Below are 14449 nucleotides of genomic sequence, written 5' to 3'. Positions count from 1 at the left end.
TATGAATAAAAATACTTTCGGTGTAACATAGACTAACCATGTTTTAGTTATATTTATGCTTTGTCTTTATTCTTTTTTCTTTTTTTTTTTTAATTTTAAATGAAATTGGTTTTAAGAAAATTATTATACTGTAATTATATGTTCGAATATTTTTTTTTATCAAGTCAATTTCGAATTTCGTCAGACGAACCTACTCATATATTTTTTAAACCGGTTGCTTTTAAAACCATTATTAAAACCGAACAAATCACTTGAAATAGAAAATATTACCGAACATGTTACATAGTACATAGCAGCAAAAATAATAGGATTATGTTATCGGGAAAATAGTTTTTTTCAATTAACTTATTCAATTTTGGATTTTAGTGTGCTAAGTTTAGAGTTGGTTTTTTAACATCTAATTTTATGATATTTTGGTCGAATTACTGATATGACACTGAAAATTACTGACATGACATCGAAAATTACTTATTTGTCAGATATCAGATCAGCAATTTGACAAAAATAGTTGAAAATTGTTTCATTGCTTGATTTGTCAGATATCACATCAACAATTTGACCAAAATAGTTAAAAATTAAAACATATTATACAAAAACCAAATTTTGACAATTTAATAGATCGAAATCCAAAATCAAACTAGCTAATGGATAAAAAAAATCATTTTCTCTTATATTATTTGCTTAAAAACGCAATGTATTGAAAAAAAAGTACAAATTATCAAATATGGTTATAATCCATTTATTTATAACGATCAATTGTATTCGAAGTACATGACAATTCATGAAATAACAGTGAAAGTACGAAAGAAAGACCAACATGCAAGATTCATCACTCAGTAGAAACTGACCAAAAGTGAAAATGAACACAAAAAAAAGATACTAACAGCAGCAGAAATGAGAGAAATTGAAGGCAAAACCCTTCCCTTGTCTTTCCTCAACACCATCCCCTCAAACAAAGGGTAGTTCACTGCCATCCCAAACAATGGAATAAAAGCTTGAATCAACATGTCTTCCCAACTTTGATTCCGCAAAATCCTCGCGATTCCGATGATAAAACAAGCAGCATTCAGTGTGTACACGCTGCATAATGGAACCGTGAACATAGCGGATGTTTGAAAATCATAAATCCCTAGTTGGTAACGTCTGACTTGTTCATCATCGACAGTTTTATCCGTTGGTTGGAAACTATATTTCGCGAAACCAATTTTCTCTAAAATGGTGTTCAAAGTGGCATATAGGCAACATGTCATAGATCTCATCATCCAAATTCTTTGTTCATTCCCCCATGTGTTGATAGAATGCCTCAGTGAGTTGATTGAATGCCCGAATGAGATGATCTCTTGTAGATGTTTGATTTGGGATGATAGGAAAATGAACGTAAACACTAGAAAAAAAGGGCTTGAAACCTGTGAAAAATCAAGGAGAGATTACTCAATCTCGTGTCAGAAACACATAAAACACAATGAGGTCAGTCAGATTTTGTAGTTCTATACATATTATATGGAGATAAAAACTATTTTATGTTTTATATGCATGCATGACCAAATAAGCACACAAAATTCATGAATGAACAAGTTGAAAAACAATTAGCGAAGAATCCGTACATTACGTTATGCGCCTCACCTTAGGATACAGAGGAATATCATAGATCAGACAGAGCGGAGGAACGATTGCGAAACAGTAAAGAGGCAAAAAATTGACAGCGAGGTACGCAAGTTCTGCATAACACATGCTTTGCAAAACTGACATTTTCTTCTTGACCCCGAACAGAAGAGGAGAAAACCTTGACAGTGCGACTTGCATCAACCCAACATACCATCGTGTGTGTTGAACAAAAAAATCGTTCAAGCATGTCGGCGATGTGCCTAAGAAACATGGTCTAACAGGATCGATATACACAGAAACCCAGCCCTCACTATGGAGACTTAAGCCGGTAAAGTAGTCTTCCACCAAAGAAATATATCTGAATCCCACCTACATTTTGAAACATACAAAAAGAAAGATAACCAAATGCTGCCACTAAATAGGTATTCCATAAGAGACAAACTTCAGTACATAACATGAAACAACGACCAAGTGAGAAAATTGCTTTCATACACGCTTTTGTTTTCTCAAATAATAGATATAGTTAAAGAGAACGCACAAATTTCAATATTTTTTACATGTTTTTATGGAGATTTACATAAATATTAAATGTTTAAATGCACACATAATAATAGAAAGATTGAAAAATGTATAAAGTCTGATCATAAAACCTTCAGTAGTTGTTGATTAGCTAACAGAAAAGTTTGATGACTTTAAAAATATAAAGTATAACCAAAATAAATCAAAAGTAAAAGCATGCCATGTTACAGAACGAATTTTATAATTCTCTCTTAGCTAAGTGAATTTCCAATTAATCGTGATCAATGGATTAGAAGATAGCAGTCAAATACAGCAGACGTACATGTCCGATGGCACATCATCAGGAATATAAGATTGGTTACAATGTAGAATTCTGCTTACCTCTTGCCCCCATAGTGTGCCATCGCCATACGTACAAGAGAGGAGGAGCTGCATCTCTTTCAGCATTAATGCACTAGAAAACTCCCCCTCCTTCGCGAAATTTGGTCGGTAACTCGTATACATAGACTTGATGAACTCATTGGATGAACCAAATGATTTCTGAAGCTGGGCGAGACCAACATCTGTCACAAAACCAAAGAATATATACATCAGGTAACTATATATATTTTTCAAGAAAATATATATAATAAATTAATCCTCAAGTCACATTGTATCAACTAATCACCTTCTTGAATTTTGTTAGTTCCATAGAGTGCTTTTCTATTCATGTAAAACCCTGTGCCAGATAGTACAGGTCCCTGTAGTCCATCCAAACCATCCCATTTTTGCTGAAATATCATTCAAAGATTAGCTAAATTCATCTAGATTAAATCTCAAAATTCAATAAATCTTGGTAGCTAGAAACAAAAGCAAATACATTTTGCCACCCCAATTGCCAAGGCTAGCTGCACAAGCCCATGCAATCCCATATACAATAAACTCCTGTAGCAGCTACTCCGTCACCGGTTAACTCGAGTTTCAATAAGGGTTCATTGTAACTAATCATTATAAAAAGTTTAAATATCTATTTTTAAAGAAGACGACCGTCCTCATTTGCTAGGTAAGACCCCGGCTTCAACGATATAAACGCAGCACAGCATCGGATATTGCAACGTATTAACTATATTCCGGTTGCAAATCACGATATATAAGACTGTAAATAATTACCCAGATAAATCGAAGACGTCCATCAAGGATATCATTCTCACTAATATTGTGAAATTTCTGCGGGAATTGAACAAAAGCTAGCTTTTGGGATATCTTAGAGTCGAGGTAGAAGCACATTGCTTGGCGGGCAGAAGTTGGATCGTTGCAATACATGTCGCAATCCAGCACCAAAATGTATGGAGAATTGCTGATCATGGCAGATGCTCGAAGCTGCGAGTTACAAAAAAATTCGTTCAATGACCAAGATTTAATGCAAATAATCAATAACATTTAATGTTAAAAGTTTTTATCATATTTCAGGTACGTGGATACGTGTCAAAAACCTATATATATTAATAATGATTTTCCCATTTCAAAAAAAAAAAAACTAATTAAATATGATTATAATTTAAAATAAAATCAGGCCAATATGTGGGATCGAGTTTGCAAAGATAAAAAGAGAAGGAAAAACTTTTTAAGAGTAGATCTTTTGTGTGAAAGCCTCATGAATCTTTATCTGTTAGACGGGTCAACCCTATCGATATTCATAATAAAAAGTAATAATTTTTCATGGATGACACAAAAAACGACCCGTGAGACTATTTTCCTTAAGTTTTTGCCAAAAATGAATATTAATCATGGTTCGCTCTCTTTGTTATTTTCTCAATTTTAGTCACCATTTTTCGATGTGGCGTCTATATAGTACCAACATGGCGCTGGTTTGTGTTATGCTACATCAATACTTTCAATTAAAAATGATTAAAATTAAAAACCAAGATTAAATTAGATTACGAACAAAAGATAGTACCAAAATTGCAGTTTTCCTTTTTAAAAAAAAAATCGAGATTCCATTGCCTACGAGAACGGTTTGTGTGTAAGTTTAAAGAAAGGTTTACAAGAACGTTTAGAGCTCCGGCTTTGAAATGGTGAGGATGAGAAGGACTTTTCTCTCTGGCAACATAAGCAAGAAGCGGCATATCTTCTTGATTTGCATCCTTCCAACTTGAATTTATGTCATTAATCACCTGTCAATACAAAATTGAATTTAAATCTTGTCAAAAAAAATATTCCTTCAAATGCTAAATAAGCTATAATAATAAGATTTAATTCTTGTCTTTTTAGAGAACCAAAATCCAAATAATCACAATTTTTTATTTTTCCTTATTTCAATATGAATTTTTATAATCACAAATCTAATGAATCTAGCTTATCGGGCATTTTATATTTTTGATATCATAACTCGCACTTTCTTTAATTTTAGTCATGTTGAGTTAATTTGCACTCTTAGTGCAACAATTTCGGCATTTTTTTTAAACCAAAATTGATCGAAAATTTCCCAGCTGATGGCCGAGTATCATGAATTGGAAAATAAATTTGAGGGTTTTTATGTTGACGAGAAAGTAGTTTACGTGTTTTAGAATGTATCTATTACCCTAAGCTTTGGTATTGACAAATAACAACATCAAGTTGTTTCATTATCCATCTACTTACTATTTTAAATTCAGAATTTTCGATCGTTGGATCAAGTCAAGCTGCTCGATCAGAATATCAAGAGTTCAACCTACTAATCATTATAACTCTAGCTACAAGAGATCATATGTCATCCGACTGGATCAAACCTTAAATGAAGTACACATGGTTAAACCATTAAATTCCAACCACACTACAACCAGTCAGATATAAGCAATTCAAAATGGCTGCAACACAAGAAAGTCAATGACTACCAGTTCAAGTTTGATTACACAACATCATACCAACTCTCGAATGACACAAAATTTCATATCCGTTTTTCAGAAGCTATGAGATAAAATTCGCAAAAATAAAAAAAAAACATTAAATGATAATTTAATTATATGTACGATGACCAAAAAAGACATTTTCATTCTGTAAGAAATGATAGAGATTATGTTGAAAAGAATTTTAGAATATTAGAGTTTTTCAACTATATATATGCGGACTCTATGTAAAGTCAGTCAGTTGATTCACGATAATAAGCTTACATCTTTCAATTATGCACTCATTCAAGATTCCTGAGCGTACTTAAGCTACCATATTTCAAGCTACTCATTTTAAACACATGGTTATCATATTACATCGTATCTCCAAGGAACTCATTGTGCTACCCTTCCAACTCAAGCTGTTGAAGTTTACCATTGGGCTATCTTGTGTATTTTGGTGAATCAAGAGTTCGTATACATCCAAAACTTTTTGAAGTATATGCTAAGAGTTTCAACTTAGGCAGTGATAAGTTCTACTTGAAGTGGATTGTTACAAAGAGTTGTATCAATCAAAGTCTTTTAATGAATTACTTTCTAAGTAGAAGAAAGGTTGAAGTAAGAGTACTTATTTCCGAACACCCATAAATAATTGTCTTCTTTACATTTGAACATTATTTATCTAACAGCTCATATCTAAACATTTCTTGTTAAATGTCAATTGTATAATTTATACTTTATCACCAATCAAACCTCACATTTTCACACATTCATTTTTTAGTGGTCTAGCGAAGGTAGTCATTTCAAGAATATTTCTTAACAGTCTAAAAATTGTTAAGAACAACTCGAATTTCAAATAGATTTTTTACAAGTGTATTCACCTCCTCAAAAACCCTTCGATCCCAACAAGTGGTAAGAGAGGCTTTTTATTAAACTCTGATAACTTATAAATATTTCAAATGACTCATTTTGACAAGATTCCAATGTTTTCTAAAGAAGACTATGATGATTGGAAAATACGTATGTAGGTACAGATGTTCTTTCCTCCCATCCTCCCTCGACGATTCAAGTTGAAAATCTCCCAAAGATTCCATTAATCTCTCTAGATGAGGTTGTTAGGTCACTCTCACGATTTGAGTTTGACCAATCAAAGATGGACCCTTCTTCTCCAATGCTCCAAGATCAGACAACTGGGCAAAAAGATGTTTTTGTGGGAAGAATCTGAATCTGGAATCAGTGCCTAGCACTCCGACTAGTGCAGATATGCAAGTTGATCGTATTAACTCTCTAGAAAATCTGAACGGTAAAGAGATGATAATCCATAGTGCCTTCAAGACCTGATGCGCCTGACTAAGTTTTGGCTAATCTGCAGCCTGTTAATGATCAACCCGCAGATGCTCCAACCGTTCAATTAACTTCTCAATCCGTTGAAGATACATCTAGCAGATAATTAATAATTCAGACCACTCTATTCTCATCTGAAACAAATAACGAAGATGTTTCATCTCCTTAAATCAACATGAACATATTTTGAATTTGATGAGTCGACTACTCCTCAAGTCATGTTTCACCAGATTATCCAATGTTGCAGTAAACCATTTTTCTCATACAAGCCTTCGACAACTTCAAGAAACAAGTCCTCCACAAGCTAAGTTCAACGAGAAAAATTTCAATATTTCCAAAGATCAAACCATTACGAAGAAGAAAGTCATTGCAATGAATGTTGAACTTTCAGAGCATATTACCCAAGATAAACAACATATGAGCGTAGGGTTTGATCTCCTTCGGTCTATAATGGGCACCCGGTTTCAAGAAAATCTTGAATATATACAATGTGGTGATGTAAAAAAATGAGGAGGTTGTGTATTATAAAAAAAAATGAAGAACAGAAGAGGTGTTCTGACTAATGGTGTAAAAGAACCGAATCAAGCAGAATATGACAAAATTTTGAATGTTCTAATTCAACTCAAATTAGTTATATTCGAGTTTGAGCTTGATTAGAAATTTAAAAAAAATTGGCTCGAATTCAATTCAAATTAAAGCTCGAGTTTCACTCGAAAGATTCGAACATGTTCATGAACTATCCGAACTATTGCTCAAAAATAAGTACTCAAAAGGTTCAAAAATTATTTATTTAATATATAATTATATTATAATAATAATAAAATATTAAGGCTCGCTAACTATCAAACAAAATTATTTTGGCTCGAGTTCGGGTCGAAAAAAGTTCGAATATGTTCAAATTCAACTCGAATTCGATAAGCTCGTATGTGAATCAAATATTTTTTGAGTCGGCTCAAAAAGCTCGAAAACCAGCTAGGTTCGTTTACGTCTCTAGTTATTACGGAGAAAAATATGAGGAGTAAAAGAGAGAAGAGAAGATGATATGGTTTGAAGAAGACAGAAGAAAACAAGGAGGTTCAAGATTCAAAAATATTTTGTTAGGTGTAATAAGATTTTTTTTATGGACCTGTAACATTGATATTTTATTAACTTAATGAAATACAATTGTTCTTCCAATTCTCTGTTACGTAACTTTTTATTAATCTCTCTATAATTTTACATCTTGGTTTTTTCATCACCAAAAAAGGATAAATTGTTAAAAACTTTCTATTACCTTAAGTTCTTGTGATTGACAAATAACAACCTGGAGCTATTTAAGTATCCAGCTATGAGAATCTAAATTTTTGGACATATAATTATTTATCTAAACAAAGACATGTTTAACAATTTATTTTCGAGTTATGATATTATTTTAAAAATAATAAATTCGAAAATATTAAATAATACATGATATTTTAAATTTCAAGCTAATAAATATATGGAATTCGAAATCCAGTGCAAGTTGTGTATTAATCTCGAAAATCAAGGCTGAGATATCCATCAAATTAAGAAGATATAAGAACCGGATTTTTCCCACATTTTTATTAGATATGTGTAAGGAAATTTAAGAGCTTAGGATATTGGATTCTTGGGATAAATGGGAATTATATTGTAAATTCTTATATTGGAAATATTTTATGGGAAAATCTTCATTGTCAAGAGAATTATTCATGCACTCGTACAAGTATATTTTCGAAATTTTGGTAAGAGATATTGCGAGATTTGGAAATTATCATGCAAGGTTTAGAAGAATGGTTATAGGGACCTTGCAAAATTTGAAATTTATCCTAGATTATTGCCTAAATTATGGTGGTGCTTAATTGTGGGAGTATATGCAATATAAGATAAAATGATGAAGCAAATCTTCCCTTCCCTTGCACCCAAATTTTCGAGCCAATCAAGGGTTTCTTATTAGGGAATGAAGAGCTCCAATTGGATAGCAAAATCTGCAGCCTTGGAATGAGATTTGAAGCCGAAAAAAACGTGGGATTGAGGCCTAATTGGGCAAGATTTGAATAACAAGTTTAGCTTCCTCCCCTCACCTATAAATAGGTCATCACTCCTAGCCATTACTCTCACCTAAATCTCGAAACCCTTGCTAAATTTCGAAATTCCAGCAGCTCCCCTAGCCGAAGTTATGCTTCCATATCGTCCAGAATTCAGACCAAAAATCGAAGCCGAAGCGCTGTTCGAGCAATAACGAAAAGAGACCCAATTCCCGAAGCCAAGCATCCACGTTTTTCTTAGCATTCAAATACTGTAAGTGGGCTTGTTTTAAATCCATAAATTTCGGTTATGTTGTTATTGTTTTCGAAAAATCTGGTCGAGCACCGTCTTTATGTCCATACGTTTTTTTTTTTTAAATTTGCTACGTGTTTGTGTTGGCACTGTGAGGATTCCCTGAAAATGGGTGGAATTCCAACATATGTCCCTTCACAGTGGGATAGATCCATTTTATGGCTTCGTCCCTTTAGAGGATTAAAACATAGGGACTTATATCAGTAAACTATAGAAGGTAGAAAAATCGCAGTGCAGTTATGATATGAATATGATGTTATGTTATGTTATGAAAAGCATGATGTATGTATGTGTTATGTTCAAAAACTGTTTAAATATTTTTATGTTATGCTCAAACGGCCTCCACTTGCTGAGTATTTCTCAAAATACACACCCCCTTTACAATCTTTCCCAGAGAAATCCTAGGAGGAACTCGAGGAGAAGGAATCAGAACACTTTTGGGGCTAGTGATGTGCAAAACCAATAATAGATTTTATTTGGAAATTTATGATTTAATGAATTATAAGACGCTTCCGCATTAATTGCTATTCGTTTGGATTTCGGTATTGTAAACACAGTTGTTATTACGTTTAAATTATGATTTATAAACTGGTTTCGGTTTGCACTATACTACGAGGCTGGTTGTTTTCAATTGTGTGATTGTTAAACGACGATCGTGTCAACTCCGAGTTTCGAGCATGACAGAAGAGAATATTACATACAAGACAATTTTTCTTAACAAGGAAGCTAGCAAATTTTCAGTACAGTCTAGATACATTACGAATTTTATAAAAAAATTGTCTACGTTTAACCATCCAGTCCAACATCAAATTTCAAATTTTGGCATTATATTACATATGGAAGAAGTATCTCAAAATTATAGAAGAATTATCTTAAAATTAATCGACCAAATTATGGTAAGATTTTAACCTCACCCTTATAAATACCACCACCTCATTCTCAAAAATCACACCTTCAAATTCACTCTATATTTCGAAAATTCTCTCCCAAGTGCTACAGCATTTTCATAGATTTTGTAAGACAAATTTTTGTCCATTTTAGAGTGGTACATTCAGGCCAAAATTCTATCCAAATCTGATATCCACTGTTCAGAATACATTATCATATGTTTTGAACATAATATCCAGACTTCACCCAAATCCAATGTTTAGTTTTCTTTATATAGTCTTTGCAAGAAAACTGCTCAGATTTTAGGCTATAACAACATACCTATAGTTTTTTTTATTCATAAACAGGTCAAACGACTTCCAGACCAGATCTTTATCGTTCATAATTTAGGTGACGTAAGTTTGAATGTAGTGTGAAAATTTGAGCATGAATCCAACGATGCAATAAGTCACAAATAATTCTGCAAGACGACTAATTTTCTCGTCAAAGTGCTTCGTTTTTGGATGTGCCGTGTGCATGATTCTATCGTGTTTTTGAATTTTCCAAGCAATCATAAGTTTATCCATTGTTTCATATTTTTCCAAAAGTTACGATCAAGTGCAATTCTTCTTCTACCTCTTCTTGATACGATTATCATATTTTCTATGTTTGGGCACTGTGAAGATTCAACTGGATATGTGTGGGAATCCCAATATGAGATATATTTATGACTCTTACACTGTGAGATTGTAACCGCTATATGGACTCGGCTCCTTAGAGAAGTAAAAATTAGGGACTGATATCAGTAAACCATTCATAGTAGATGAATCTCAGTATTTAGGTTAAATTATTCTTATGTTTATGCTTATGATATATGATACAAAATATGTTATGCATGATATGATGTTTCTTTCGAAGATCATATGTATTTCTTGTATATGTTCTCGAATGGCCTCCACTTACTGAGTGTCGACCATATCACTCACCTCTTATTCTACCATTCCCAGGTAAGTCAGAAGAGAAAATCGATGAAAATGAACAAGACAAATTTTGGAGTTGGTAATAAGAATAATCAAGAAGTTTATTTTAGTTTCGCTTATTTAAGTTTGAATTAAAATTGTAAAACGCTTCCCCGTGTTTATTAATATTTTGGAAATTTTTTCGTTGTAAAGATAATGTAATTTCTATGGTATTTAGCTGCATACTATTTGTAATTTAGGATTTTCGACCGCCGGATCAAGTCAAGCCGCTCAATGTGAATATCAAAAGTTCAAGCCGCTCAATGCGAATATCAAAAGTTCAAGCCACTAAATATCATAACTTTATCTGCGAGAGATCCTATCATTTGATCGGATCAAGTCTTAAATGAAGTACACATGGTTAAATTTTTTAAATTTCAATTTCAGTACAACTAGTCAGATATGATCAATTCAAAATGGATATTGCAACTCAAATCGTTCCACGACTACCAGTTCAAGTATGATTACACACTATTCTACCAAATTCCGAATGATAGAAAGTTTCTTATGCCATCTATGATATATTAGCTATTTTAGAAGCTAAGAGAAAAAAATAAACATTAAATGAGCTTTTAATAATATGTATGGTGATTGAAATCAATGTATTCATTCTGTCGAGAAATGATACTTATGATCGTTGAAAAACATTTTCGGTTGTTAGAGTTTTTCAACTATATATATGCGGACTCTAGATTGAAGTCAGTCAGTTGATTCACGATTATAAGCCTACATCTTTCAGTTCTTCATTCATTCAAGATTCCTGAGCACAATTAAGCTACCATATTTGAAGCTGCTCAACTTAAGCACACGCTTATCATATACATCAGATCTCCAATGATCTCATTGTGCTACTCTACAAACTCAATCCGTTTAATTTGATTGTTGGGTTATATTGTGTTTTCTGGTGAATCGATGTTCTTACACATCCAGACCTTATTGAAGTATATACTAAAAAAGTTTCAACTTATACAGTGATAAATCCTAGTTGGAAAGAGTTTTTACAAAGAATTGCATCAATTAAAGTCTTTTAATGAATTATTTCCTACGTGGAAAAAAAAATGAATTAGATGTATTTAAAAACATTCATAATACTTGTCCTCTTTACATTTAAGAATTTTTTATCTACCGCTCGTATATAATCGTTTCTTGTTATCTGTCTATTACATAATATATATTTTTCACTAGTCAAGCCAGACCGTTTCTGCATGTATTTAATTTTCAGTGGTCCAACGAATGCTAACCGTTCAAGAATATTTCTTAACAACCTAAAAAATATCAAGAACGTCTCAAGTTTCAAACAGATTTTATAAGTGTTTTTTCACCTTGCTAAACTCTAATTTGATCCAAAAAACTCGGTTTTTTGTTTTTTTATTCCACCTAAGTGAATAAGAAAATACAAAAAACGAAAACCACACTCTTTATTATCTCTAAAAATAAATGTGACAAAATCGAATAGACGTATATCAACCACAAAAATTGTGACGAAAGATATTGATTTGCTGTGTATCTTTAATTTTATTTAGGAACTTTAAAGATATATTTATGATTTTTTAATTAATTTTTTCTGCTGTTATTTTTTTTTATAAGATTTGATTTTTATATAATTTTAGTGGACGAAGTATCGGAAATTTATGTCAATTAGTATAAGTATTACATAAATTTAATAAGAATACAATAACAATATTTATGTTATTATTAAAATTAAATATTTATCAACTAACTTTATTATACCGGATAAGTTTTTCATAATTTTCAGAACACTCTCTAACAATCCAATTATACGTATCAAATTTTTATTGACATTTTATTTTTTCTCTTTATCATATCAATTTCATAAATTAATAAATTTCATTTTAGTTTTTTTTTTAAAAAAATATTTTATTCTCTAATTTTAGTACAAAATATACATCGTATTTACCATAATTGGCTATATATATCTCTCTGACCTATGAAATATCATACTACGAGGTTATAAATTATTAGGTATAATTTACCTGAATCATCGGTGGATGCTCTCTGCTGGCAGGAGTGGCAGTTTCTGCAATTTTCATCAAACAACTTTTCAATTCTTTGTACTTTTTCTGCACAAAAAAAATTAATTCGAAAAAATAATTATTAAAAAGTCCTTTTCTTAAAAAATTAATAATAAAATTGAAATTTTAATTTTATATTTAATTCATCGAAAATATATATAATTATTTTTTACCCAAGACATTGCCACCTTGGGTTTAATAATTACTAGTGATTTGATGTGCTTATATATGATTAATATTTTTAGAGTTAAAAAATAGGTGAGATGAGTTCAGGTTTTATTTTTTATTGGCCGAACGAGCCTTGGATAAGCCAAACTCATCTCGAATTCGTCTCATTGTCATCTTTAATTATTGATTCGTTAGTAATAGTAAATTAATATCATATACTAAAAAGGTATAAATTTCATACACCAAATGAGCTTTGTTAACACATGTCGTTGGGTAATGGATTGAAGCTCATATAACACCTACATGTCGAACTGGACACACAGTTGTAACATATTTCTCTTAGTTTTTATATATACTAGTGGATCGACGTATGCGTCGCATGCTTGTATAATATTTTTTATAATTTATTTGATTTATATTTAAATGATGATCAAAATATAATTATAAAAAATAGTGAGAGACTACTCTGTAATTTTGATATATAAATTAAAAATTAATTGAAAATAAAAGAATAAAAAAATTACCTTAGTGAGAATTGAACCTACAACCTTAAACCCCAATAAATAATGATTCTATCTGCTGAACTACATAAAACTTGAATTAAAATTTTAACATTTTATTAATATATATAATTATTAAAACAGAGCATGACACCAAAGTTAGTTATTCTGAATGTCTCGTACTTAATAAAATAGTATATAATTTTTGGGAAAAAAGTTATTTATCTTAGACTAATATAATATACTTTTCCAAGAGAAACGTGCTTACGTACCTGGATCTCCAGCTTTTCAACGTCAAACTCGGTAGTCGAGTTATCGCCATTTTCATCAGAAGAGAAATAGACCCCCGGGCACCTATTCTTAATGTCGTACTTCCGACAAAAAGGAATCCAGACCCTGGAGAATCTCCAGGCCTCCCGCGTAGCACAAAGCGTAGCATAAGATCCAGCGTCATCTGATAGATAAACGTGAAGCTTACCAGAGGGGTAATCCATAGCCATAGCTGACAAGATAGTGTTCATAACCTGAACGATCGGTTCCTTTTCCGGGTCCGCCGTGCACACGAAAACGTCGATGGAGGGAAGCTCTTCGTTTCCTGGCAATCTCTCGGGGAATACGATCCGAGTTACGGGTCTCCATTTAGAAGCCTGGGCAAGTAGCCAGATGAAGGAGAGGACAAGTTCAGATATGAAGAGAACAAAATAGGGTAGAAAGAGCGTGCTGTTCGTTCCTTTGAGGATACGAAAAAGGGTTTCGATTCGGTAGTAAAACAAGGCTAGGAGGGCAAATCCATGGAGGAAAGTGTGGAGCCTGTTGAATATTAGATCGGTTCTTTTGATGCGGCACTGATTTAGTTGAAGTGAATTCTCCATCGCTTGTTTCTTTAGTTCGCGGAAAGCGGTGGAGTCAGAGGAGTCGGCGTCTATTCATGTTAGTAAACACGGACTATTCATATTTGAGTCGTGCATATCAAGGAATATTATTTTATGTAGGAAATTTTTGACTAAATAATATTCAGTTAAAAATATTAAGCTCTGTTTTAACGAGTACTTATAATATATTTTTATAAAATTATTTTCTACAAAAGATTTATAAAAAGTTTTAAATATAAATATGTTTTTGAACAAATGTCGTCATGATGCGAGATCGAGGTTGGGAGAGATTCAACATTTAACGATCATACAAAGATTCACAGTAATCAAAATAACTCAAAA

At 32.1% G+C, this 14449-nt stretch overlaps 1 protein-coding gene across 2 annotated transcripts; it reads right to left on the bottom strand.

Moving 5' to 3' along the window:
• Positions 1 to 713: 713 nt before the first annotated feature.
• On the bottom strand, positions 714 to 14199 carry LOC140832985 (cellulose synthase-like protein G2). Of its 2 annotated transcripts, XM_073197336.1 has the most exons (8): positions 13508 to 14198; positions 12529 to 12615; positions 4149 to 4277; positions 3274 to 3483; positions 2792 to 2894; positions 2506 to 2687; positions 1624 to 1974; positions 714 to 1406 (listed from the first exon to the last, which is right to left on the bottom strand). In XM_073197336.1, the coding sequence occupies exons 1-8, from the start codon at positions 14105 to 14107 to the stop codon at positions 834 to 836; spliced, it is 2235 nt and encodes a 744-aa protein (XP_073053437.1). In that variant the 5' UTR covers positions 14108 to 14198; the 3' UTR covers positions 714 to 833. The 2 variants fall into 2 exon arrangements, with proteins under 2 accessions (XP_073053437.1, XP_073053438.1); XM_073197337.1 differs by lacking the exon at positions 12529 to 12615 and having other exon boundaries at positions 13508 to 14199.
• Between the last annotated feature and the right edge of the window lie 250 nt (positions 14200 to 14449).

The sequence above is a fragment of the Primulina eburnea genome, chromosome 5 (assembly GCF_022965805.1).
Source record: "Primulina eburnea isolate SZY01 chromosome 5, ASM2296580v1, whole genome shotgun sequence".
In the NCBI taxonomy this organism is placed as follows: domain Eukaryota; kingdom Viridiplantae; phylum Streptophyta; class Magnoliopsida; order Lamiales; family Gesneriaceae; genus Primulina; species Primulina eburnea.
This window is presented reverse-complemented; position numbering and strand designations above follow the sequence as displayed.

What these genes read in the sequence shown, in the direction of transcription:
- LOC140832985 (XM_073197336.1), bottom strand. Translation starts at nt 14,107, where the DNA reads ATGGAGAATTCACTTCAACTAAATCAGTGCCGCATCAAAAGAACCGAT. An exon ending in AACTAACAAAATTCAAGAAG is followed by an intron (nt 2,688 to 2,791) that starts GTGATTAGTTGA and finishes GTTTTGTGACAG; the next exon opens with ATGTTGGTCTCGCCCAGCTT. An exon ending in GCACACTATGGGGGCAAGAG is followed by an intron (nt 1,975 to 2,505) that starts GTAAGCAGAATT and finishes TTCAAAATGTAG; the next exon opens with GTGGGATTCAGATATATTTC.